The 27,435-nt window shown below is 42.8% G+C and overlaps 2 protein-coding genes across 9 annotated transcripts in view; one reads left to right on the top strand and one right to left on the bottom strand.

Annotated features, from left to right (window-relative positions):
* The window catches only part of CHD1L (chromodomain helicase DNA binding protein 1 like), a 48,361-nt gene extending 36,845 nt beyond the window's left edge, over positions 1 to 11,516 (bottom strand). For 3 of the 4 annotated variants that reach the window (XR_005648246.1, XM_039841362.1, XM_039841364.1), the window contains exons 1-5: positions 11,373 to 11,516; positions 5,325 to 5,437; positions 2,545 to 2,651; positions 1,913 to 2,027; positions 1,268 to 1,299 (exon numbers count right to left, since the gene is read on the bottom strand). Coding sequence is in view for 3 of the 4 variants with exons in the window: in XM_039841362.1 (XP_039697296.1) it covers positions 1,268 to 1,299; positions 1,913 to 2,027; positions 2,545 to 2,651; positions 5,325 to 5,437; positions 11,373 to 11,469 (464 nt within the window). In the remaining variant the exon portion in view is untranslated. Of the gene's footprint in view, positions 1 to 1,267; positions 1,300 to 1,912; positions 2,028 to 2,544; positions 2,652 to 5,324; positions 5,438 to 9,910; positions 9,932 to 11,372 lie in introns of those variants that run through there. The other variant, XM_039841363.1, reaches the window with a different exon arrangement.
* The window catches only part of FMO5 (flavin containing dimethylaniline monoxygenase 5), a 31,256-nt gene continuing 14,845 nt past the window's right edge, over positions 11,025 to 27,435 (top strand). The window contains exons 1-4 of one of the 5 annotated variants that reach the window (XM_039841365.1): positions 23,931 to 23,996; positions 24,143 to 24,277; positions 24,433 to 24,605; positions 26,393 to 26,581. In XM_039841365.1, coding sequence (XP_039697299.1) covers positions 24,471 to 24,605; positions 26,393 to 26,581 — 324 coding nt within the window. In that variant the 5' untranslated portion in view covers positions 23,931 to 23,996; positions 24,143 to 24,277; positions 24,433 to 24,470. The other 4 variants (XM_039841366.1, XM_039841368.1, XM_039841367.1 and 1 more) reach the window with 4 other exon arrangements.

Genomic DNA, 27,435 nt, shown 5'->3' with positions numbered 1-27,435 from the left:
GAAGGCCTCCGCGCTGAAGGCAGAAAAGAAAGTCAGAGACAGAAAGGAAAAGGAAACATTTATGACCACCTACTATGTGCCCGTCACTGAGCCTGGGGCTTTATGTACATTACGTAATCGAAAAGAAGATGGTGAACGGGCGTAACTGCTCATTTTACCAACGAGGAGAGACTCGGAAGAAAAATATAATAAAAATATGTATGTCTGAGTGTGTTCCCAGCTGCATCATTTAAAATAGCAAAACAAACAAACAAACAAAACACCTGAAAATAATAATAGGTCTAATTATAAGTGATGAAATATTATATAGCATTTTAAATGATAAATAGGATTATGTTGCAATAAAATAAGCCTATTAATAACTAAAAAAACTATTACATATCCTTTTCCGCTAATGTGAAAACCACGCAAAAGGTAATAAAGTGGAAATATTAAGATTTTTAGCTTTTGGATTTGTTTGTAAACATCTGTAATCCCAGAGAACGGGGCATGAACTGGGCGGGCATGGGACAGAAACACATGCTTTTGAACCATTCAATGGCTGAGACAGTGGTGCAGGTGGAGGGAGAAACAGGAGCCCAAGGGGGTGCAGGAACTGGGATCACACCTCTGGGTGGCACGAGCGGGGGGATGCAATTAAGAATGACAAGAAATGAAGGTCAGGAGATGAGGGGTGAAAGTGGCCGTAGCACAATGCCTGGCCTCTGACTTCAAAAGCATTCAAAACAAATTAGGTCCTGTTCATTTATGAAATGCTAGACATTTAGGTTTTTACCTACAGCGAGCATCCAATCAAAGCTTGTTCCATGAAATGGAAGGCTCCAGGGAGGTGGGTTTTGACTCGGTGAAGGAAGTGGGTCAAATCAGAGGATGCTCTAAAGCGGCGGTCCCCAATCTTTTTGTCACCCGGGACCGATGCTCCTGTGACAATCTAATGCCTGATGACCTGAGGTGGAGCTGAGGCTGCGACCCTAGCGCTGGGGAGCAGCTGCAAATGCAGATGCCGCCTGCTTCTCACCTCTTGCTGTGCGGCCCAGTTCCTAACAGGCCACAGGTCAGTACTGGTCCTGGCTGGGGGTTAGGGACCTCGAGCTAAAGGCTGCTGCCTGGGAAGGAAGAGGTGGACGGAGTTCTGGCACCGGAGAGTGAGGCGAGGTAATATCTAACCCTCTCGATGCGAGATTTTATAAGTCGATCATTTATTATCAAAAGAATTTCCTATTTTTCATACTGTTACATGCACTGTCTTGTAACTCTCCATACTCACGATTTTAGAAATGATGCATCTTTCAAACAAATCTGAAAAATTAAGGAAAACACATTATAAAGGCCAGAGCTGATATAACGCTGACATTAAGAAACTAGTTTCCCGTTAACTCTCCTTAACTACAGGGCTCAGCTCAGTCTTAATCATTCACTAGGTGAAAATGGTCATGAACATAATTTCCAGCAGCACGATCTTACAGAAAAACAGAAGGGAGGCAGGAATGAGTGCAGCGTCTTGCTTCCAGTGACCCAGACAGTCTGGGCTTGAAGAACGGGCCTTAGAACGAGGCTGGAACTAAGTGTCCTCCATTCCCACCCTCCAGGGACAGAGACAGTGCCTCAGCCCACAAACGCTTTTCCCTGCCTGCCTGCCTCCTTCCATTCATCGACCGAGAGACAGCTCAAGGGCCACCTCCCTGGGAAGCCGTCCCGTTTCACCCGCCAGGACAGACGAGGAGAGAGATGGGATTCGGAACACCGCTTCTCTTGCTCGCTGCCCCATTCTGAGCATCTGATGGAAAGAAACTTCCTTCCCAGGAAAACATATGCTCTCAAAAAGCATGAAACGGAATTCCGAAGCAGATTCTACAACTTCTAAAGCCCCAGGTTAAGAGCGAGTTTTTGCTGTAGAGAAACAAATGGATACCTCGTAGGTAGTCAGCAACACGTGAAAACGTAGCTCCTGCCTTAGGTCTTGCTGTAGGTGGGCTCGCTCCTCCTTGTCACCTGCGTATGTCACGCAGGAAAGACCTGGAGCAAATCTGAAACCGGGAGAAGACGCAGATGAACACAAACGTGGAGTCAGGGAACAGAGTGTGCGTGTCTGGACAAGCACGACTCGTGGGAGGACGCCCTGCACTCAGGAGTCTGCGGAGGCCGAAATCCCACCGAGAGTAACGGGTGAACCTAAACGTTAGGTCCCCGTGTGCGCAGGGGGAAGCGTCACATGGACGTCTAAGAGGACCTTGTGCTAACTCAAAGAGGAAAACTGTTTTTTCCTATGTCACTATGAAAAAGGTGCTTTCTCCTTTAGTTCAGCAAGATTTATTAAAAATCACACTGACCTTCAAATTGCCTAATAGTAACAATAACATTCACTGGACCCTCCCCCTACCAGACCCCCAGTCTCTAACTGCATAGCCTCTGGTCAGAGTTTTCTGGAAGAAAGAAACTCACTGCTTAGGACAAGGTGTTGCTTTATCATATTTCACGTATCACCCAGAAAAAAATCTTAATCGATGTAAAAAGAATAAAATTTCGGCTGCATGTGCTCTGTACCTCTCCATCTCCTCTTTCCAGTTGCTCAAAATAGACAAGGGACAAATGATCAGAAACGGCCCTTCGTCGTTTAATCTTCCTGCCAAGTAAATGAAGAGAGCGATGGTCTGGAACACAGAAAACGAAGGCAGTTTCGATCACGTTTCCGCATGAGAAACAGCCACAAAGTTCCCACGACCTTGTAGAGAACGGAAACTTTCCTAGAAGACTCCGTTTAAAAATGATGTACAATCTCCCACACGTTAGTCAAGTCATTCATGCCTAGGATGAAACCACGTAAGCATCAACGCAATTACCAAAGAAACATATGGCAATCACATCAATAGTTAACGAGCAATGGTGCTCAATATTTACGTAACTGAACCTCAAAGGCAAAGAAAAAAAAAATCAGGAAAGACAACAGATCAATGAAAAAGGAAATGATGCACAAGATGAGGAACACTCTTGAAACACATAGCAGGTGTCGAGATGTGACTGTAAAAATGACCGAGCATGTGGTGGCCTCCGCTGCTTGCCAGACTCTCCCTCCCGCACGCAGTTATAGGGCCCCTGCTATTTGCCAGGCACTGTTCTGAGCTCTGGAATATAACAGCAAACAAAAGGCACAAGAGTCCTAGGTCTCCTGGAGCATACGTCCCAACAAAGGGATAACAGATAACGCTTATCAGCTTAAGTAGAGCTATGGAAAGCTTTGTAGGTCTGTTTTAGGACATGGCCATACACACTTGACACTTGAAAAGTTTCTTTAGAAGGTTACTGATAGGGAAAACAGTTCTCTTTTATAAAACAAAAAGTTTGAGCCGTCTGCAAATGTTGAACTGTTTTCTGAGAAAATCTATCGTCGGGACATAACCCAAAATCCCGAGAAGCAGAGGCCCAAAGAGGTTCACAGGGAGGTCAACTTAAGTAGCACAACTGGGGGGGATTTGCTGTTCCGCATCCGTGGGACACTGAAGCAAATTATGATCGATTCTCTTGATGGAATGTTATGCAGCCCGTAGAAAATGGTTGTGATGAATAGAATAAAACAGAAAATTAAAATGACAGTGTCAGGTTAATAAAATACGAAGTATATGTGCCCTAAAAGTTCAGCCATGTAAACATATGTTGTCATTCATGGTTATGCTTAACAGTACTGTGGTTATGGGTGGTAGTTTTGTTTTTTGTTTTTAATAAAACTGAGATTGCATTAATTTCGTAACAGAAATAATTTTCTTCTTTATCATTTCCCAGCCCAGACTCTGCCCAGAAAAATCACCCAATAAGTACTGAGTTAAAACCATGCCATTGAGCCTTTGCTGTGGATACGAGAGAAATTTTAGCTTTTATTACTGTAAACCAGATATATTTACAAAATTAATTTGGATTCGCTAGTGAATTCTAGCAAACATTTAAGGGAGAAACGACACTAATTCTATGCGAACTTTTCTAGAAAGCTGAAGAGGAGGGACGTCTCAGCTCATTCAACGGGTCCAGCCTGACTGCAATGCCAGCAGCAGGCGACAAGGGAGGTCACCAACATCCTTCACGAACGCAGAGGCGAAAATTCTAACCAAAATTTTAGCAAGACAAGTTTGGAGGTGTGATATTTTTAGGGCTACATGAATGCTCTGGGGAAGGGCAAAGGACAGGGGGACTTTGCTGGCTCTGAATGCAGTCAGGACTCGGTTCCCACGTCCGAGGCGAGGGGGGCCCCAGGGAAGGCCTGGAGCCTGGTCCCAGAGTGCACAGGCCTGGCCCCCAGGGACGTCTGAGAGATCTACCTCGTCCTAGTTCCACAGCTCTCAGTTCAGGAACGTGCTAGAACTGGGCTTATTTGCCTGAGAAACCCAAGGGCACCATACTCGGAGGTCGCGCTGTCTTCTGAACCCCAAGATTAACGAGGTGTACCTGCCTGCGACAGTCTCCAGCACGTGGTGGGCCCGCCCTCTCTGCAGAAGCGCTCCGGCGTGACGCTTACCTATGACGTTAGCCTGGGAGGGGCACCTGAGTCTAGGCAAGGACGGCGAGACCGCCCCACATCCTGCGTGCTCAAGCGGTAAACCCTTTGCAGTGTCGGGGATCACCTCCACGGTTTCCAGCCATGTTGCCGCTGCTGTGTATCCCGACCACACCGACTCTCCTTGGTGGCCTACAGATGAGGACACCTCGTGTGACTCACCCAAGGGGTGTCTGTGCCTGGACTTCGCATCAGCCAAACCTACCGCTGACATAGGTTGACACAGGATGATGATGATCACTGACGATCATCCCACCAGAAGCGTCTACTTCAACACACCACCTGCTTCTCCAGGACCAAGGAGGCCATGACTGCTTCTCCAGGTCTCCAGACTGTGTCCTACCATTAGGTGATCAAGGCATTTTGCAAAGCACAGGGGACTTCTTCTGCACTCCTGTGGCATGCCAAAGCAATGGGAAGTCGCCCCACGACTCACTGAGGGAGGGAGAGTCATACCAGAAGTGATGCAGTTCACTAGACACAGTATTGCTAAGGAGGGCAGAGTCCATTTGATCCCCGGGAGGGGTAGATTGGCCTTACAAGAGAAAAACCACACCCATTCACCACAATGACAAGGGCTAAGACAAGGGTAGTGACTCAGTTCAAAACTATCCCCACAACTAGAAAAGTCAACTCCAAGGTTAAGATCTCTAAAGAAAGGCTCAGACATTTCATTTCTTAGTATAAGAGTACAAGCCGGTAGCTGGCCACTAAAGACAGGAATGAGCTGTGAGAAGGTACTTCGGTGCTGGGGAGCAGCGGTCGCTCCGCAGGAACATACCTGGCAGGTCTTACCCAGGCCCATCTCGTCTCCCAGGATGCAGCCATTCTGACAATGGAAGCACTGGGCTAGCCAGTTGACTCCCTCCAGCTGATAGGAGCGTAGACGAAGCCCTAGAAATGGAAAACACCACAAGTGCGAAGAGTGGACATTTCGGCACACACCCAGGCTATGTTCTGAGACTGGGACTGAAGAACATGCCTGGTTCCCATACCCCCGCCTCACTGGCCACACCCTCCGCTGGAGAGTCATGGCCAGTAAACATCCGCTGACTTCCGAACCACTTTTTGAGCAGACTTTGTAGCCTTATTATCTACAGCCCTAACACAGTGCCAGCGTTACAGGATCCGCCTGATCTATGAGCAAGTCGAACTGGGATGTGGCGTCTACACTGCCCGTGTCTCACACCAGGGTCCGCTCCGGCAAATGAGACTTCCTTCCAGGCAGATCTTTGTTCGGCTCGAGTAAACGCTTATAAACATTCTCTACAGATTTGGGCGTTTCTTACATCGACGGCCATATCGTGGGGAGAGGGAACACACCAAACATACCGTTAACAAAAACATAGCTTTCTGGTTTGAACTCATGGCCTTTAAAAAACAAAAAACAAACAAACAAAAAACTAGACCATATATAATAATTGTAAAACATTTAAAAAATGAAATTTTTATTAAGTGTGTACTAAATTCCAGAGCAAGTAGTAAACACTTTACCTAAAGTTACCTCATTTAATACTTAGAACTAGCCTATGCAGTAGGTATTATCCCCATTTTGTAGGTTAGAAAATTCACCCTTCTCAGCTACAAAGACGAACACAGACTCAAAGTCAAGGAGTGGAAAATAATATGAACTCCAAGGAAATGGCAACTGGAGAAAAGCGGTTATAGCTGTCCTTACATCAGACAAAATAGATTTCAAGATAGAAAAGGTAACAAGAGACGAAGATGTACATTTTATGATAAAGGGGACAATACATCAAGAAGATATAACACTAATATGTATGCACCCAATCTGGGAGCACCAAAGTATATAAAACAATTACGAACAGGCCTAAAGGGAGAAACTGACAAAAACACATTCCAGTCGGGGACCTAAATGCCCCATCGTCATCAATGGGATAGATCATCCAAACAGAAAATTAATAAGGGAATATTGGCTGTGATGACACTGGACCATGGACATAATCGGTATTTATAGAGCCTTCCATGCCAAACGACAGAATATACATTCTTCCCAAGCGCACATGGAACATTCTCAAGGACAGACCCTATGTTGGGGCACAAAACTAGTCTCAATAAATTTAAGAATACTGAAATTATGCTAAGCATGTTCTCCGACCATAACGGTATGAAACTGGAAATCAACTGCAAGAAGAAAGCAAGAAAAACCACAACTATGTGAAGAAACAACACGTGACTGAACAACTACTGGGTCAAAGAAGAAATGAAAGAAGAGGTCAAAAGGTAGAGACGAATAAAAATGACAATATGACACATCGAAATTTTAGGGTTACAGCAAAGGCAGTGAAAAGAGAGAAGTTTATAGCATTGCAGGCCTACCTCAAGAAACAAGACAAATCTCAAACAATTTAACATTTCACCTTGAAGAACTAGGAAAGAAAAAACAAAGCCCAAAGTCAGTAGAAGGCAGAAAAGAACGAAAATAAGAGCAGAATTAAATAAAATAGAAAACAAAAAGACAATAGAACAAATTAATGAAACAAAGAGCTGGTTCTTCAGAAAGACTGGCTAGACTCCCTAAGGACAAAAGAGAAAAGACTCAAATAAAATCAGAAACAAAACAGGAGAAAGCATAACAGACACCACAGAAATACAAAGGATTAAACGAGAGACTAGGAAAGGCTATATACAACTTCAATATCCTAGAAGAAAAGTTCAAAGACTTAAAAATATATAATCTTCCTAGACTGAACTATGAAAAACTGAAAAACCTAAACAGACAGATCAAATAGTAAAGAAATTGAATCAATCATCAAAAACCTCCCAAAAAACAAAAGTCCAGGACCAGATGGCTTCACTGGTGAATGGTACCACATGATCGAAGATTTAACACCTATTCTTCTCAAACTCTTCCAAAAAACTGAAGAAGAGGCAATACTTCCTACCTCATTTTATGAGGCCAACATTACCCGATATAAAACCTGGTGAGGACAACACACACAAAAAGAAAATTACAGGCCAATATCTCTGCTGAACATAGGTGCAAAAATCCTAAACAAAATACTGGCAAGTTGAATTCAACCATACATGAAAAAAGAACCTGGGACTGCAAATTGGTACGGCCACTATGAAAACAGTATGGAGGTTCCTCAAAAAACTAAGAATCGATCTACTGTATGATCCAGCAATCCCTCTACTGGGTATTTATTTACCTCAAAGACTTGAAAACCCATATCCGAAAAGATATTTGCACGCCGATGTTCACAGTAGCATTATTCACAGTGGCCAGGACATGGAAGCAACAGAAGTATCCTACGATAGATGATTGGCTAAAGAAGCTGTGGAACATTTATACAATGGAATATTACTCTGCCGTAAGAAGAGATGAAATACTGCCATGTATGACAACTGGATGGACCTCGTGATAATCATGCTAAGTGAAATAAGCCAAAAAAGGTTGAAAATCACATGATATCACTTAGATGTGGGATATAAACCTAAAAGCAGCAAATGAACAGGACAAACAAACAGAGACTTATAGACATGGACAATGGACTAGTGGTTACCAGAGGGGAGGGGAGAAGAGGGAGGAGGGAAAAAATAAAATGTTAAATAAATAAATAAATAGAAAATAATCTTTTTATCTTTAAGAAAATAAAAAATAAAAATAAAAGTATTATTATGGACCAAAAAAAAAAGAAGAACTGTGGGATTCATCCCAAGGGTGCAAGCATGGTTCAGTACATGCAAACCAATGTGACACATCACAGTAACGACATAAAAGATAAAAACCATATGCTCCTATCAATAAATGCAGGAAAAACCCTGGATAAGACACAACATCCATTTATGGTTAAAACACAAGAAAATGGGTATAGAAGAAAAGTACCTCGACACAATTAACAAGGCCATATATGACAAACCCTGAGCTAACATCGTACTTAATGGTAAAAAACTGAAAGCCTTTCCTCTAAGATCAGGAACAAGACAAGATGTTCACGCTCGCCACTGTTACTCAATGTAATATTGGAAGTCCTCGCCAGAGCAATCAGGCAAGAGAAAGAAAGAAAAGGCATCCAAACTGGCAATGAAGAAGTAAAACTGTCACTATTTGCAGACGACATGATTCTGTATATAGAAAACCCTAAAGGTTCCACCAAAAGACTATTACAAACAATAAACGAATACGGTAAAGTTGCAGGATACAAGATCAATGTACAAAAATCCATTGTGTTTCCATATGCTAACAATGACATATCAAAAAAAAAAAAATGAAATGAAGAAAATAGTCCCATTTGCAATTGCACCAAAAAGGATAAAATACCTAGGAATAAACTTAACAAAGGAAGTGAAGGACCTATACACTGAAAACTACAAGACACTGTTGAAAGAAATGGAAGAAGACACAAAGAAATGGAAAGATTCTGTGTTCATATTGGAAGAACCAGCATAGTTAAAAATGGCCATGTTACCCAAAGCAATATGCAGATTTAATGCAATCCACATCAAAATCCCCGTGGTATTTTTCAAAGAAATAGAAAAAAGAACAAACCAAAAAATCATCAAATTTGTATGGAACCACAAAAGACCCTGAATAGACTCTCAAGCAATCCTGAGGGGGAAAAAAAACAAGCTGGGGAAATAAAAGTTAAAATATAAAGAAATCGAAATTGTACTAGAGGAAAATATTGGGCCAATAATGATAAATTCAGAGTACTAAAGCCCTTCTAAGCAGAACACTGAAGGCAAAATCATCTAGGAAAAGGCTGAAGGATCTGACTGCAATGAATTTCTAAATTCCACCGCTGAAATGCACACACACAACAGTCAAAGGCAGCTTAGAAACCACCTTCCCAATATACGTGACAAATATTAATACCCTCCATGCAAGAATGATCCTACAAAGCAATTTAAAAATGGGCAAGGAGCATAAACAAAAAAAGGAACAAAAGACAAATACGCGAGTGTCCATCAATATGAGTAAACAAGTAAACATTAACTTAAATAAAACAGCATTTCAACTTCTCAAATTAGAATATATCAGTGTTGGTGAGAGTGTGGAGACATGATCAAACATTTTGCATATTCTTTGTTCCACAAATGCTGCCTTTGAGGAATTAAAAATTCACAGCTATAATATTGGGTTATAATAATATCAGTATTATTTATAACAGCAAAAACTGTAACAACCGAAATATCTAAGTAGAGAGACTAGCTAAATTATTGCTCATCTACACAGTGAAATACTCTATACCTACTTAAGTGATGTTGGAGAAAACTAAATGGTAATTTTTTTAAAGTCATGATTTCCCAAAAAAAGTATGTACATGAAACTCCAATTTTGTACCTCTCCTTGGCTCCCTGCCCTGCCTTGAAAAATAAGAGGAAAAAAAATTATATACGCACATATATGCATGTGTAGACCAAGGACTGGCCGGATAGATAATGTTAACAGTAAAAGCATCATGGAGATTAATTCACCATTTAAGTGTAGAAAATTACTGTAAACGTCTTACAGAGAATACGTACTGCTTCTGTAATCAGAAGAAAAAAAAATCGGTGAAACAGTTTCTCAGAATATTAATTTATTCTGGTAAACAGAAATAGGAACTTCAAGTCATAATATTCAATTGGTTAATCCTTTGAGTATATCTTTTTTTCTAGTTTTTTCTTTCCCTCCACTACCAAACTATCCATTCACATCACCACGTTTCTACATTTGTCTACATATTCACTTTTTCATTTACTTACTCGAACGCATTCACGCAAACTTGCAACCTTTTCTCTCTCATTTTCACTACATCGGCATGCATCCGTGTGTATTACCTACCTAGCCCTCTCTCGCACGTGTTTATAACAAAAAACACATGCAGGGGAACGGCCAAACGCACAAACATATCAACTTCAGGCAAGATACGCCAAACACATAAACATCAGTCCGTAAATTCATATTTATGTTGGATACACACTCCTTCCGAACACAGCAAAAACAAATTCTTATTCGCTCAGAGACTCAAGAAGGGAGGGGTCATTCATTCTCTTCCACAGCTGTATCCCATCCATTCATTCATCTTCACCGCTCTAAGCTGGGCATAGAACTGCATCTTTCGTTTCACTCCGAGAACAACAAAACCTCCCACTCTCTTGACATTTAGCACATAGTATGAAGTTCAATAAATACGTCTTTGCACTTTTCAAAGCAGTCACAGAACCAAGTCCACAAATTCTAGGAGGGCAGAGCCCATATTAGCATGTGGCTCTCGGCGGCGCTCAATAATCATGAATTTACCTCTATGCCCTTTATTACTGACCCGCCGTTCTGCCCCACAGGTAAGGCGCGCACCGCATCCCGCGTTTTACACGTAAAGGAGAGGATGGAGCGGCCAGACCGAGCGCGGGCCGGGCACCCCCGCAGACTCAGGGGGAAGCGGGGTTCGCGCTTCGGAGACTTTGGGGAAGGGCGGGTGTAAGAAAGACGGACAGCTCGGCTGCCCACGTGGAAACGCCGCCCTGGGGGAAAGTCGCCGGGGCGATCTCAGAACCGCGCGCGCGCGGCGGACGAGGCCCCCTGCGCCGGGAGCGCTTCGAGAGTCCCAGAGAACTAAGCCACGGCCCCCAGGCCCTCGGGGCGCCAGGCCGGGACGTCCTCCGCCTCTTCAGAGGAAGGTAATCCCCGCGGCACCGGGGCTCACCGAGCTCCCTGTCCCCCGGGGGGCCGCGCGCCCCGCGCGCCCCGCAGGACTGGGCACCGACCCCGCGCCCAGGAGGGGCTCCCTCCGCCCAGCCCCGCCGCAGGGGGGAAGGCCCTGCGGTCCGCGGAGGCGAGTCCGAACGAGCTGGCCGGCCCGAGCGGAACTTCGCCACTCACCTGTCAGGCCCCACTGCCTTAAGTCCTGCTCCTGCACCCGCGCGCGCGGGGCCTCGGCCCGGCTCCCGGCCTGCAGGGCCCGCAAGAAGCCGGACATGTCTCCCTCTCGCGCCCGGCGCCCGCGCGCTCCGTCCGGCCCGCGGAGGCTCCGCCCCGCGCCTGCTCCGCCCCGCGCCGCTGCGCGCGCTTCCTTCCCGCCGCGCGCACCCGACCCCGCGGCGCGGCGGCCGCCAGGGGGCGCTACCTGTGCGGAGCTGCGGCCCCGAGTTACGCTCCGGCGCGGCCAGGATGCCCCGCACCTGGGTGCGGGCAGGGCCGCGGGATTCGCACTCCTGCGCTTCTGGTTGGGCTCATACGCGCTCTAGGCGACCGAGGATCCCAATCGCTCACCAAGGGGCCGGCATGTGCTCGTCATTCACTAATCATCGACTCACATTGACTCACGTGTCAGGTGCTCTGCTAGGCTCTGGGGACACAGAACTCGGTAAGACATCGTCCCTGCTCTCCAGCGATTCACAGCGCGACTGTAAAGGCGAGCGTGCTCAGTTCCGTTTATAGTAGCAATAACTTGGTTTAGGCCCTGAAATCCTCTAACTTGCTCCCTGGCGGCTACAGGCCACAGTTGGGAACCTCTGTGTCACGAAAGATACCATTGCCCCTGTGGGTTCGTCAAGTGAATTACGGAGAGCAAACTTGTAGCCGCCAGCCCCAGATAGACACACGGACCACCAGAAACCAGTGAGTTATAGGAAACACACTCTTTATTCAGCCAGCTGGGTCTGCCAGGGGTACGCAGACCCCAAATTAAGCAGCCCCGAAATGTTATGTTCCCATGGGCCATAGCCGAGCAGTAATTTTCCAGCCAGCACAAGTGAGGCAATGTGTTAGGGGGTCGCCACGATTCAGCGTCAGCTTCAAGTGGATTTATGATGTAGCCATTTAGGTTTAGTGTACCGCCGACGCAAGTATCACGATAACACCAGCCCAATAGCTGCATTTGGTGATGCAGTTAGAGCTGCCGCCTATGGCCTCTGCACGCGTTGTCTCATTTTACCTTCATAGTAGCCCTATAAATAGATACTGTAATTGTCTCCACATTACTGGTGAGGAAACTGGAACAGGTCCAGCGTTACTCTCTGGGTAATGTCATCGGAATACTATTCCCATAATCTTGGTGCCTCCGTCTTCTGTAAACAAATTAAAGCTAGGTTTTCCCCCATCTTCACCTACCCATAAAATGAAAGGGAGAGGTGCGTTGTGAGCTGTGAAGATGGCGGCTTAGGTTGACTTATTCACAAAAACTCAAAAACAAAGCATTGTTCTATGAAGCTAATTTTGTGTCTTGAGTCGTTCTGTAAATATTGATTGAGCACCTACTATGCGTCAAGCACTGGAGATAGAAGCCGCCACTCCCATCTGTAGCTATTTAAGTAAATTAAATCAAGCTTACATTTTAAAAGGAGGAGGTAGTCAATAAACTGGCAGATAAAAACCAGGTAGTGATCAATATTGAATTGAAAGGCAAACGGTCGTGTATTGTGGCTACACTGATTTTCTACTCTGTGCTTCCTCAGAACCTTAAGATACATTTATTTATGTCCTTCGCCGGCTTCTGTCCTATGTGGCTGCTCCTAAATGGTTTTTTCGTCCTGGTCTCTGTTTGATTCATTTTCTCCCCTCCAGGTTTTGTGGGTACACTTATCCACTAAAGCACCAATATCAACCACCTGCCACTCAAACCAAAGGGTGTATTATTATTATTATTAGTAGTAGTAGTAGTAGTAGTAGTACATTTGTTTTAGTATAATGCCAGATATTGGGTCCTAGCTATACACTAAGTATATTGAGTCTGCCATCTAAATACAGCTAAAAAATGTAGCTAAGAGACTCCAAGTCAGTTAGCGAGATGACAAATGAAAGTTTTACTCTGGATGCTGTATGAAAAGAGTCTGAATTAGGGGACAGGGTGGAAGCAGGGAGACCAGTTTAGGAGACTGTCATGGAAATCCAGGCCAGGGACGGCAGTTGCCGGGCCAGCGTGGTGGCAGTGGGGTGCTGCGTGGTCCGATGAGACTATAAGATACACTTATAGTCTATACACTTATAGTACACTAAGGGGAGACTATAAGATACACTGAGCATCTGAGAAGAGTAGAGAAATAAAGGATAATTTCAGGGAGTTGGCCTAAGCTCATGGTAAAGTGGAGCTTCCGTTTATGTGGGAAGAGGGAAAGACGGAGAACGAGGAGGTCTGAGAAACATCGAGAACTCATTTTTGGACAAAGTAACATAAAACAGTGATCGGATGTCCAAGTAGAGCTGTTGACTAGATAATCGGATAGATTCGTCTAGAGCTCAGAGGAGAGGTTAGGACTGGACACAGAAGTTTGGAAGTCCTGATTTTAGGATGGACCTTCGGCCTTGGTACTAGATGGGACCCCCTAGGGGGTGACTGGATCTATAAAAGAGACCGAGCCTTGGACAACTGAACTATATTTATAAGAAGATGAGGAGGAACCAGGAGAAGAGATGAGAAAGAGCAGACCGTGACCCAGGATGAGACTAAGTGCGGAGTCCCTGAGCCATAAGGAGTTTCAAGGAGGGAGTGGATTGCGTGTGTCAAACACAGCTGAGAGCTGGCGTGAAGGCAGGATGGAGAAATAGCCAGTTGGAATGGGTCTGAAAGAGAATAAGAGGAAAGTGGAGACCGAATGTCTCACACCTCTGTCAGAGCTTTGCTTTAAGAGAGAGCGAAGCCCTGGGGGCGGTAACCGCAGCGGGAGACAGAGTGAGGGGCAGGTGTGGCGAAGAGACAGCGGCCAGATCCCTGCACTGGACTGTGAGCTGGACCCGTGAGCTGGACCCCGGCTGTAACAGAGATTGCTTCCCGTGAACCCCGCCGAGGGACCCTCTGATCACAAGCGATGTCCTTTCTCGCAGAAATCAGCAGCCCTCCCCTGCTCTGCCCCAGGAGCTGGTTCCTGGACGTCGGCCTGATCAAACATCATTTCCCGTACCTGGTGGCACTCATGCCCTGGTACTCTGCCCATCCCCCTTTCACCGTGTAACCCTTTGGCAACTGTCAGGGAGCGTGGGGATTCCTTTCATCTTGCAGCCATCCCGGGATGCACCTCCCTTAATGAGCTCCACCGCTTCCCACACTGGAGAGGCCAGCCTCTCTCTTCTGCCTTTCCCTGCCCTCTGCTTCCAGAGGTAGCTTTCCAATCCCAGGAGTTTTCCCTGGGTCTGTGTGTACTAACAGGAGGGGTGTTTTATTGTCACCTGGGCGATATTAGAGCATGCCGAATGCGGATCCAGTATGAGAGAAACGAGCTGCAGGAGTGGTGACCTTGACTGTGAGGTGGGAGGACCGCGCAGGTGGGGGCGGGGGGCGGGTGCCTGCACAGGAGCGGGACATAGTTTGTGCACGGGGACACGCAGAGGCACAGCATACGGACACACTGAGGGGCGAGAGTGCACGGAAGTTGTCTTCAAACTGTTTTGTTGTCTAAAATAAGAAGCAAGCTCATCAGACGAGCTGGAGGAAGGGGAGGGGATTTCGGCGTCGGAGGAGGGAAAGGCGTGACATGGTTGTTTGGGGAAGTGGGAGGGCGACTTGACTAGAGCCATATGGTAGCTCTGTGAGGGACTCACGAGGTTTACGGTCATGAGACCAGTCAGCACGGTGGGTACAGGTGGGGAATAGCTAGAGAATTGGATTTTAAGTACAATAGAGAGTGACTATACTAGCTATGTCCCCATTGTCTGGAATAGTGGTGAATGAGGCAAATAAGGTCCCTGCACTGACGGAGCTTAGATTCTAGTGATGGAGACAGACAAAAAGGGAGTAAAAATCCGTTCTCAGGTAGTATTAGTGCTAACAAGATATAAAACAGGGTAACGTTATTAAGAATAGGGCTGGGGAGCAGCTCTCGATAAAATGAGTTGAAGAGCATGTCCCCAAGGAGATGATGTCATCAGGAAGAAGAGTGCTTAAGGCAGGGGGACCACAGGGCCAAGACCTGGAGGCAGGTTGGCAAGGGAGTAGCAGACTTTTTAAATGGGCAAGGGTACACTTGAGGGGACTTGGTCAGTGACTGGATATAGGGCTGAGGGAGAGAAAAGCGTTGAGGTTGACTCCCAGGGGCTTCTGCCTTGGGCAGTTGGGTGGGTGTTGATGCCACTACTGAGAAAGAGAATACGGGGCAGAAGCTGGCTTGAGGAAGGGAAGATAAGGATTTCACTTTAACGATACGTTGAATTTGTACCCCGGGCAGTGACTGGCACGTAGTATGCGCTCAGTAAGTATCATTGAACGTCTGAATGAGGTGCCGGGAGAAACGATTCTAAAACCCAGGACATGATCGTTATAACCTCAAGATAGAGAGAGGACATTTTACAGATGAGCAAACTAAGGCATGGAAAGTTTAGGCAACTTGTCCAGTGTTTTCTAGTGAAAACAGCTCCTTTTCATTCCTTGCTCAGGCTGCATAATCGTGATGTTCGTATTAATTCTTCATTGCGTAACTCCATAGAGAGGGTACACCTCTCTATGCCGTGGGCCACGGCAATCCAACAAGATGGTAACATGTCACGCTAGTGTCTGCCAACCCCACCCAAAGAAGCACAAACGCAGGGTGGCAAACAAGTCGCATTTACTGTTCATTACGCTGAACATTGGGTAACAGCAGATGCCAAATGGCAGCACGTGGTAGGTCAGAGGTGGAGCCTGAGTAAACGAGCCTGATCATGAATGAAGATGTGTCCGGACTTTCTCTAGAGTACATGAACTGAGACCTTTGGGCTCGGGTTAGGATGGGATCAGTGTCCCCCAGAGTGGGGAAATCAGTGTACTGGGATGAGAGACTTGGACTTTCTTTCTCCAAACACAGGAAACACTGTATTTTGACTTTTGATGTAATAACACAACTTTGGCATCAAATGACACATAATAAACTTAAAATTGCAGAAAGCCAGGGGAATATACTGAAGAGAGAGCATATTTAAATCCATCAACAGCGTGATTCTGCTCTGCAGGACTTTCATCCAGTTGCTTCAGAAAATTGACACCTCCTTTTGTACCAAAGTCAAGAGCATAACACTGGAACATTACAAAGCAAACTTCTGAGGACAGAGTCTAAAGGTTACAAACATAGCTGTGGGTGAAGGTTTGCCAACAGGTCTGTTTTCCTTTCTTACTGAACTGAATGCCTTTTGGCTGTCATGCCTTGCCATCAAGTTAGTCACATGCAATTTTACCCTTTATGTTCTTTTTTAAAAATTATCATTTTTATTTTTCAATTACAGTTGCCATTCAATATTGTATTAGTTTCAGGTATACAACATAATGGTTAAACGTTTATACAGTGATCCTCTCGATAAGTCTGGTACCCACCAGGCATCATACACAGTAGTGATAATATTATTGACTGTATTCCCTACGCTGTGCTTCACATCCCCATGACTATTTTGTAACTGCCAGTTGTCAGTTTGTTCTCTGTATCTATGAGTCTGTTTCTGTTTTGTTTCTTCATTTATTTTGTTCTTTAGATTCCACATATAAGTGAAATCGTATGTCTTTGTCTGACTTATTTCACTTAGCATAATATCTTCTAGGTCCATCCATGTTGTCACAAATGGTAAGATTTCATTCTTTTTTATGGCTGAGTAATAATATTCCGTTGTATATATGTACCACACCTTCTTTATCCAATTGTCTATTGATAGACGCTTATATTGCTACCATATCTTGGCTATTGTAAATAATGCTGCAATGAACAAAGGGGTGCCTATATCTTTTTGAATTAGTGTTTTGGATTTCTTTGGATAAATAGCTAGAAGTGGAATTGCTGGGTCATAAGGTAGTTCTACTTATAATTTTGTGTTGTTTTCCATGGTGGCTTCTCCAATTTGCAGTCCCATTAGCACTTCACATCGTTGCCAACATGTGTTTCTTGGTTTTTTGGTGATAGCCATTCCGACAGGTATGAAGTGATATTGCTATTTAAATTTGCATTTCTCTGATGACTAGTGACATTGAGCATCTCTTTGGAGAAATGTCTTTCCAAGTCCTCTGCGCATTCTTTAATTGGGTTGTTTTTTTCTGGTGTTGAGTTGTGTGAGTTCTTTATCAATTTTAGATGTTAGCCCCCTATCAGATGTATCATTGGCCAATATCTTCTCTCATTCAGTAGGTTGTCTTTTCATTTCGTCGATGGTTTCCTTTGCTGTACAAAAATTTAGTTTGATGTAATCCCATTTGTTTATTTTTTTCTTTTATTTCCTTTACCCAAGGAGATATACCCCAAAAAATATGACTAAGAACAATGTCAGAGAGTTTACTGCCTATGTTTTCTTCTAAGAGTTTTATGGTTTGGGGTCTTACATTTAAGTTTTTAATCCATTTTGAGTTTATTCTTGTATACGGTGTAAGAAACTCATCTAATTTCATTTTTTGCTCGAATCCGTCCAATTTTCCCAACACCATTTACCTCATTTTGTATTCTTGTTTCCTGTGTCAGAGATCAATTGACCATATAGGCTGTTCCACTTATCTTTGTGTCTGTTTTTATGCCAGTACCATGCTGTTTTGATTACTATAGCCTTGTAGTATAGTTTGATGATACCTCCAACTTTGTTTACTCTTTCTGTTCTTTATAGTTTACACTTACATTTATTATTGAATTAATTTTCTATATGGTGTGAGATACAGGTCAAGGTTTTTTCTTCTTTTTTTCTTTCTTTCTTTTATTTTGCATGTAAATGTCTAATTTTTCCAGGCCCCTTTCTCCATTGAATTGCCTTCATACTTTCGTTAAAAATCAATCGACTGAATTTATGAAGGTCTATTTCCGGTGTCTGTCCTGTTCCACTTATCTACATGTCTATTCTTTCACCAATACTACACTTCTTCATTGTTGTTTTATGATATATCTTAAAAATGTGTAATGTGAATCCTCCAATTTTGTTCTTGTTTTTCGAAATTGTTTTGGCTACTTTAGTTTCTTTGCATTTCCATGAATTTTTGAATTAACTTGTCTATATCTGCAAAAAATTCTGCTGGGATTTTTAATTGAGATTGCATTGAATCTTTATATCGGCTAAGGGAGAATTGACGTCTTAACTATATTAAGTTTTCTAATTTGTTTATTTAGGTCTTCTCTTATTTATTTCATCAGCATTTTTTAATATTCAAAATATAGATCCTGCATATTCTATTATAGTTATATCTAGTGTTTCATTTATAGTATGTAGCTATTATGAATAGTACTATTTTTGACTTTTGGATTCCAATTATTTATTGCTAGTATATAGAAATTCAAGTTGACCTTGGTTAATCACTATTCTAGTAGCTTTTTGTGTAGATGCCTTGAAATCCTCTACATGGACAAACGTGTTCTCTGCAGATAGGGACAGTCTTATTTCTTCCTTTCCAATCTGAATTGCTCTTATTTATTTTTCTTATCTTATCACACTGTCTAGGACTTCCAGTACATTTATGCCTATTACGAAACTGGAATTAACTTTTATGTAGGATAGTAAGTAAGAATCAGGTTTCAAGGTTTTTTTTTTTCACCCAGCACCGTTTATTGAAAAGCTATTTTTCTCCATTGCTTTGCAGTGACAATGTCATCATAAAGCAGTTGTCCCTATGTGCATGGACCAGTTTCCTGGTTCTCTATAGTGTCTTCTTTATCTATTTGACTATTCTTACACCAAAACAACACAATTGTAACTTAGTGCAGCAAGTGCTGTACCTCGTTTTTGTTTTCCTTTTTATGAAGAGAATTTATTTATTGAAAACATTTTTTAAAAGATTCTATTTTTTTAGACTTTTTTTTAAGAATAGTTTTAGGATCACAGTTTAACTGAGAGGAAGGTACAGAGATTTCCCATATACTCCTAGCCCCCACACACGCCTAGCCTTCCCCGTTAGCGACATCTCCCACCAGGCTGCTATATTTATTACAGTCAGTAAACCTAAATTAACACATCATTAACATCCAAAGTCCATAGTTTACATTAGGTGTCATATGTTCTGTGGGCTTGGACAAAGGTATAATGGTATGTATCCACCATAACAGTATCATGCAGAGTATTTTCACCACCCTAAAAATCCTCAGTGCTCTACCTATTCATTCTTCCCTCCCCTCTAACCCTTAGCAACCACTGATCATTTTACCGTCTCCATAGTTTTGCCTTTCCTAGACAAATCTAGAATTATACTTGAAGGTTTTAACATACTTTCTTGATAATCAACAGTACAAACAGATAAAACATTAGTAAGAATATAGAACATTTGAGCAACAATATGAAGCAACTTAACCTAGCTGACACTTGTAGGACACTATACTGAGTTACTGCAGATTATGCAGTCTTTACACAGTCTTTTCAAGTACATATTGGAACATTGAACAAAACATGTTATCTGCTGAGCCATACAATTAGTAATCAATTTCAAAAGATTAAAATCATATAAAATATGTTCTTTCACCGCACCAAAATTAAACTAGAAATCAGCAATAAGATATCTAGAAAATCCCAAATGATTTGGAAATTAAATAACTTACTTTTAAACAACCCACTCAACAAAGATGAAATTACAATAAAAATTAGAAAATACTTTGAAAGTAACAGTAATGAAAATACAACATAGCAAAATTTGTGGGATGCAGATATAATGATTCTTGGATGGAAATTTGATGAATTAAGTATCCATCCCAACAAGCTAGGAAAAGAAGAGAAGGTACAGAGAAGGAACTAATAAACAAAATCAGAAATTAATGAAATAGAAAATAGTTATAAAACAAAGAAAGTCAAGCCAAAAGATGGTTCTTTAAAAAGATTGCTAAAATTGACAGACGTGATCAAAGGGGAAAAATGAGTGAGAGAGGAAATAGAAATGCCTAATATCAGGAATGACAGAAGCAACGCCACCATAGATTCTACACACATTGAAAGAATAATATGAAGATATCATGAATAACTTTACACCGATAAATTTGACGACCTAGATCAAACGGGCAACTTCCTAGAAAAACACAACTTATGGAAACTGGCACAAGAAGAGACAGAAAATTTGAATAATCCTATATCTTTTAATGAAATTAAATCCATAATTTCAAACATTCCAATGACCAAAACATCAGGTCCAGCTGGCTACACTGGTAAATGCTACCAAACTTTTAAAGGAAAAGATGAATGATTCTACACAAAATCTTTCAGAGAGGCCAGCAAAACGTTGATATCAAAACCATAAAATATATTACAAGAAAAAAAAATTACAGAGCAATATCTCTGAAGAATATATATGGAAAAAAACTCTCAATGAACTATTAACAAATGAAAAACTGTTAGATAATAACTATACACATTATGGTCATGTGAGTTTATTCTAGAAAGACAGAGTTGGCTTAATATTAAAACAATCAATCATTCACTGTAACATGGACAATATGATTATCTTAAAAGATATAAAATAAGCATTTTATAAAATTCAACCCCAATCATAATAAAAACTCTTAGTTGAGTAAGAATAGAAAGAAATTTACTCACTTTGACAAATTTTTTTTACCTAAAATTGATAAATAACATCGCACTTAATGGTGAAATAGTGACTGCTTCTGCCTAACAAGACAAGTGTCTGTTATCACCACTTTTACTCAGCATTGTTTTGAGGGTCTAACTAGTGCAATAAGGAGAGAAAAAACAATTAAAAATTAATAATTGAATAATTATCTTTTTTCATAAATGACACGATTGTGTGCAAAGAATATCCAAAGAATCTATAAACTACCGGAAGTAATACGTGAACTTAGCAAGGTTTTGTGATGCAAAGTCATGTAAAAATATCAATTGTGTCTACGGCCATGCCACCCTGAACAAACCCAATCCCGTCTGATCTCAGAAGCTAAGCGGAGTGGGGCCTGGTTAGTACTTGGATAGGAACACCAAGTGCTGTAGGGGGAAAAAAAAAATCAATTGTATTTCTTTATACCTGAGATAAACAATTGGAAGATGAAAACCTAAAAGCATTTTGTATAAACCATTTACAATAGGATTTTTAAAATAAAATGCACAAGATTAAATAAAATGTGCAAGATTCTACAGAAAAAATTATAAAACAACACAGAAATCAAAGAACTAGTAGAAAGAGAAATCGTCTATTTCACAAATTAGATTTAGCTGGTCTATACAGTCAGTGAAGTACTAATTGTAATCTCAGTGGGTTTTTTCGTTTTTTTTTTTTTTTTTTTTTTGTAGAAATTGATAGGCTAATTTGAAAATTTAAATGGAATTACAAAAAACCAGAATAGTCAAAATAATCTGTAAAATGAGCACAAAGATGGAGGATTTATACTACCAGTTTTCAAATTTTACAATAAACATAAGTAATTAATACAGTATGGTATAGGCATAAGGACAAAACAACAGATCGATGGAACAGAATAGAGTCCACATATAGGCTTGCATGTATATGTTACTTGATCAATGTCAAAGACACTGTAGTGACCTCACCTTTAGAAACAATAGGTTAAGGATAAGACATGGTACGTGCTAACCGCCATGTCTCACTTCTAGTTAGTTATCTGCTAAAAATTTATTAACTAAAGGGATTTACTGGCCGGATCACTGCCTATAGGTACAAAATATTTTAACAATGATGCATTCTGCTTCTGTACCCCTGCTTGCTTACCCACCTCTTAGTTATCAGTTAATGAATGGAGGAGATATAGTCTTTTGTGTAAAGATTAAGGATGTGGGGGATGGGATCGAGGGCTTAAAACCTTTGTGCCCCTGCGTCTCGGGGCTGCTCTTTTGCAAGGACAGCCGCCGGCTAATAAACTGTCTCTTGGACTAGAGCACTCGAGTTGGGCCTGGTTATTTCGGTCACAACAACACCAGCGCAATTCAAGGGGAAAGAAAAGTTTTAGACTAAATTGTGTTGGGAGGATAAAATATCCAGAGAGAAAAAAATGAACCTTGACCCTTATACTCACACTGTTCATAAAAATTAATTTAAAATGGATCATAGGTCTAAATGTGAAAGCTAAAATTACAAATCTCTTCTAGCCAGGAACACAGGATACTATCTGAGCTTGGGATAGGCAAAGATTTCTTAAATAAGAACAAAAAACTAACCACAAAGGAAAAAAATGATAAAGTAGACTACATCAAAATTTAAAACTTCTACTCATCAAAGGATACAATTAAGAAAGCAATAAGTTATGTTAGACAAGGAGAAAATATTTGAAATACACATATTTGCAAAGGATTTGTAACCAGATTATACAGAGAAGTCTTACAACTCAATAATAAGATGATAACCCAGCTTTTAAAATAGGGAATGCAGTCAGCATTAATGTAACGGCTAGGTGGAGAGCCGAAGGACAGAAAGAGCAATTAGGGGGGTCGTTTTATAAACTATATAAATGTCTAACTAATGTACTGAATACTTGAAACTAATAAAATAAAATTTTAAAAAAATGGGCAAAAGGTTTTCACAAATATTTCGCAAAGAAGATAAAAAAAAATGGCCAAGAAATTAAATGTAAAGAGATTGAACATCGTTGGTCATCAGGGAAATTCAAATAAAAAGCACCATGAGGTATTTATTACCCATGAGCAATTGTGAACTGTTTCAAGAGCTGAGAGACAGGCAAGTATTGCAACTTTTATAAATTGCTGGTTGGCACATAAAATGGTACAACCTCTTTTCAAAACTTTAGCTAAACATACACCTACCACTATGACTCGACAATTCCATTCTTAGACGTGCAAGAAAAAGGAGAGCATACATCCACAAAAACGACTTGTAATAAAAGGCCCTAATAATGAAATAAAAGAAGTAAAAAAGAAAAAAAAAAGAATTAAAAACCTTCATAATACCAAAAAGTGGATATAACCTAAATATCCATCAATATGAGAATGGATAAACAAATTATATATTCATGCAATAAAAAAAGAGCAAACTACTGCTACATGCAAATACTTGGATAAATCTGAAAAACATTAACTTTTATGTTTTTAATTCCACATGAGACTGTATGAGAGAAAGCACTTTCTAAACGTATATTTTATTGAAATTCTCCGTGGGCCTTTTGGACCCCAGGGGCCAGGACCGGTTTTAACAGGTCTCTTGAAAGGCAGGGGTTCTTCACTTCAGCTGTTGGGCCCAGACTTGCTTTGGCGTTGTGGACAGATCCCCTGCACCGGGAGGAGGTTGTCGCTTTAAGGCAAACACCTGGAAGTTGGAAGTGGTTGTGCAGGGGTGGGGAGCAGCGTGATGCAATCTGGGGCCCTCCGGCTCCCACCCGCCCCTGCTGTGAGTCACCCCTAGGGAACCACCCCTCTGTCCCGCACGTCCGCGCCGAGCCGCTGCACGCCCGCCCGCCCGCCCGCCCGCTCGTCACGCGATTTAAAACTTAGGAATGGTTTGTTTCTTGACTTTCCCATTTACTGTTTTCTGACCACACGCGACTTAAAACTTAGGAATGGTTTGTTTCTTGACTTTCCCATTTACTGTTTTCAGACCACAGTTGACTGTGGGTAAGGGTGCGGCCGGCTGCCTTTCGCAGAGTGAAGTGAGCGCAGGAACCAGCAGCGAAAACCGGGAGCGATAAGGTTAATTTTTTCTGCGCAAAGCCAGGTCCTGTCCGGTTTGACTTTGGGACTTGGACAGGGAACAGGGTTTCGTCAGCGGCCCTGGCGGGGGGTGGCTGGAGGAGGTGGCGTTTGCATGTGATGGCTTTATATTCCTTTGTAAACAGCCGAAAGTGCAGAACAGCCTTGGGAGCGCAGCCCAGAAATCCGCAGGCGCTGAAGGACAGGCAGTGAGTCGAGTCCAGCTCCCGGCCGGGCTCTGAGTGCTGCAGGCGCAGGCTCCTCTGTGCCACGCGAAGCAGGTAGGGATGGCTGAGAACAGCGGGATCTGGCCTCCACAAAGGCACCTGTTGTGGCAGCATCTATTCGGATGCTGCAACAACAGGTGCAAGGCCTTCCTGGAAAAGTCCTAACTGACGTGTGCTTTCTGTATTTTGCCATCCTTTCTTTCGGACAGGTTACGTTGGCCCAGCCCTGTGAAGGTCTCCGGAGACCATGACTAAGAAGAGAATTGCTGTGATTGGGGCAGGTGCGAGCGGGCTCCCGTCTATCAAGTGCTGCCTGGAAGAAGGCTTGGAGCCTGTCTGCTTCGAAAGGACAGGTGACATAGGAGGACTCTGGAGGTTCCAGGTAAATCTAGTTGATAAATGCTTGGCACCCTCGCTGCAAGCAAGGGTCAGATATTTTATCTCATATCTGGAAGTACGGCCTTGACAGTGATTAAGTCTGCTAGCCTTTGGCCTCCGGACTCTTAGCAGCTGTTGGCTCTAGGCAGTTCTTTCCCTAGCCTAGCAGCTAAATGGACACAGGCGTCACTTGTTTTTCCTTTACTGGTATCTACAAAAACGGCACGGAGAGCATTTAAAGAGTTTTGCTGCCATCTAGAAGAGGGTAAGATTGTGTGTGTGGCGGGCGGGTCGGGGGAGTCGGCAAAATAACAAACACGAGGACATGTAAAGTGGTTAGAAAATTCGCAGTGGTCAGTGCTGCTCTGCACCCGCAGTAAGCGATCTAGATGACCTGCCTCCAACTCATCCGGAAATTCCCTCCAACTCTTCTCTAACCTTGTTTTTTTTCTTGTTCTGTTCTTCTACTTTCTCTTTCTTTTTCTCTTCCTCTCTCTCTCGCAGTGTCTTGTACTCGACTCACCTTTCCACTTGGAAGAAGCACTTCGCGGCTTCTCTTGGGCACACCCGAATTGCCAGCGTCACTACCCTCGCACTCCGGGGCCATTATTCAGTCAACTAGGGGTCACTTGAACGCGAGCGCTGTGACACCACGACAGCCAGTCTGATAACTGGGGTGGCTGCTGAGTGACGAGCGGGCGGGCGGGCGGGCGGGCGTGCAGCGGCTCGGCGCGGACGTGCTGGACAGAGGGGTGGTTCCCTAGGGGTGACTCACAGCAGGGGCGGGTGGGAGCCGGAGGGCCCCAGATTGCATCACGCTGCTCAGAACCGCACGCGACTTAAAACTTAGGAATGGTTTGTTTCTTGACTTTCCCATTTACTGTTTTCAGACCACAGTTGACTGTGGGTAACTGAAACCTTAAAAAGTGGATAAGGGGGATCAATAGCACATGCACGTTCTCGAGACATGAATTTCAATCGATTCTTGATCTCATCGCTAAGGTTAGGTAAGAACGATGATGGAGAGTACCTTCTACTAACTTACGCTCTCTCCAGCATAGGTTCCCATTTCACTCAGTTTTTGCCAACACAGACCAATAGTCTTCTAAATGGGTAAAAATGAGGTAAAATGGGAACATACTGGCCAGAATATAAGTTAGTACAATGATTCTCAGACAGCAATCTCGCAAGTATATGAAAACCCTTGACACTTACTTAGGCTTCGAAATATGTAAAATATTTAAGACTGTCACATAGATGGGCAGTTCTCACTTGCTGTCTCATGTCACTGTGATCAAGTGACAGCTGACACTGGACATCTGCTATGGTCTCTGTGCTCACACACGTTTAAAACTTCAACTAGGCTAACTCGAATTTCTGGGGGCTGGCTGTGCATCTCTTTATTCCAGTCACCCTCTTCACGTAGCTAGCTTGGGCCTCCTCACAGTATGGTGGTCTCAGAGTAGTTGGACTTCTTACATGGCTGCTGACTGCCACCAGAGCAAGCTTTCTAAGAGACCTGGGCAGAAGCCACGAGACTACTTATGACTTAGTCTTGGAGGCCATTCGGTATCATTCCAAGTGCATGCTGTTGGTCAACAGAAGTCATAAACATAACTCAGATTCAAGGGGAAGAGACTACACAAAGGTACAAATTCTGGGAGATGTGGAGGGTGTGCGTGTAACTTTTTTTAAATGGCATTTCTTTCAGAAAACTTTTTGAAATATTTATTGACTCTTTATAAACCACGAGGTTAACTCTGAAGTTGCCGTGAATGCTTTTTACTGCAGGAAAATCCTGAAGAAGAAAGGGCCAGCATTTACAAATCAGTGATCATCAACACTTCCAAGGAGATGATGTGCTATAGTGACTATCTCATTCCAGATCATTTTCCTAACTACATGCACAACTCCCAGGTCCTGGAGTATTTCAGGATGTATGCCAAGGAATTTGACCTTCTAAAGTACATTCGATTCAAGGTAGGGAATGTTGTGGATGTGCTTGTGTTTGTAGTTGTTTGTCGAGTAGATGAATAATGTGGTTTCATTTACCAGTGCTTACATATAAAGGTTGGTTTGATGTCCACATGTATCTAGCCTTTCCAGACAAAGACTTCGCACTTTCTCTCTTCTGTGCCTGAAAAATAGTCATGGAAAGGTCCCTCTCTTACATATTTTGGCTGCGATTTCAGGAATCCACCCGGCAGAATGTTTTTATTGCCTTCATTTTAGACTCCCCGATCGCAATAAAACAGGCCAAATGTTTTCCCAGTTAGAGAGGGGAACTGACAGGTTGTAGGAACTTTAAAACCTCCTGGCACCCCAGCTCGTCCGCTCTTGCTTGGCCCTTTTACACCTTCCGAAGTGTTTTCCATCGCATTATTTTATGTGATCGTAACAACCCCGTGAAGTAGTTATGGGGAAATTACTGAGAAAGCAAAGGAGTGAACTCCGGTAAAGGGAGAAGAACGCTGAATCGAGGAAGGAAAACTTGAGTTCTAGTCTTTGTTTTACTACGGATCAACTTGCGGCCTCAGACAAGTAAGTTGCTCACCTTCGGTGTGTCACTTCAATGGCTTCTTCCTGCTGTAAAGCCTTCCACGATTTTTCCATCATTTTTAGCCATGGCCATGAAAGAACAGATATTTCCGACAGCTGGCAAAAAAAAAAAAAAGTCCAAATCTTCTATATTTCATTTTTGTGTGTGTGACAAGGAGTCTTAGGATCTACTCTCTACAACTTTCATACGTGCCATCGGCGGTGTTAACCAGAGTCGCCACATAGTATGTTACTTCCCCAGTACTTAGCCATCGTATAACTGGAAGTTCCCACAT

This window comes from Pteropus medius, unplaced genomic scaffold, assembly GCF_902729225.1.
Source record: "Pteropus medius unplaced genomic scaffold, Ma_sr-lr_union100, whole genome shotgun sequence".
Taxonomy (NCBI): Eukaryota; Metazoa; Chordata; class Mammalia; order Chiroptera; family Pteropodidae; genus Pteropus; species Pteropus medius.
This window is presented reverse-complemented; position numbering and strand designations above follow the sequence as displayed.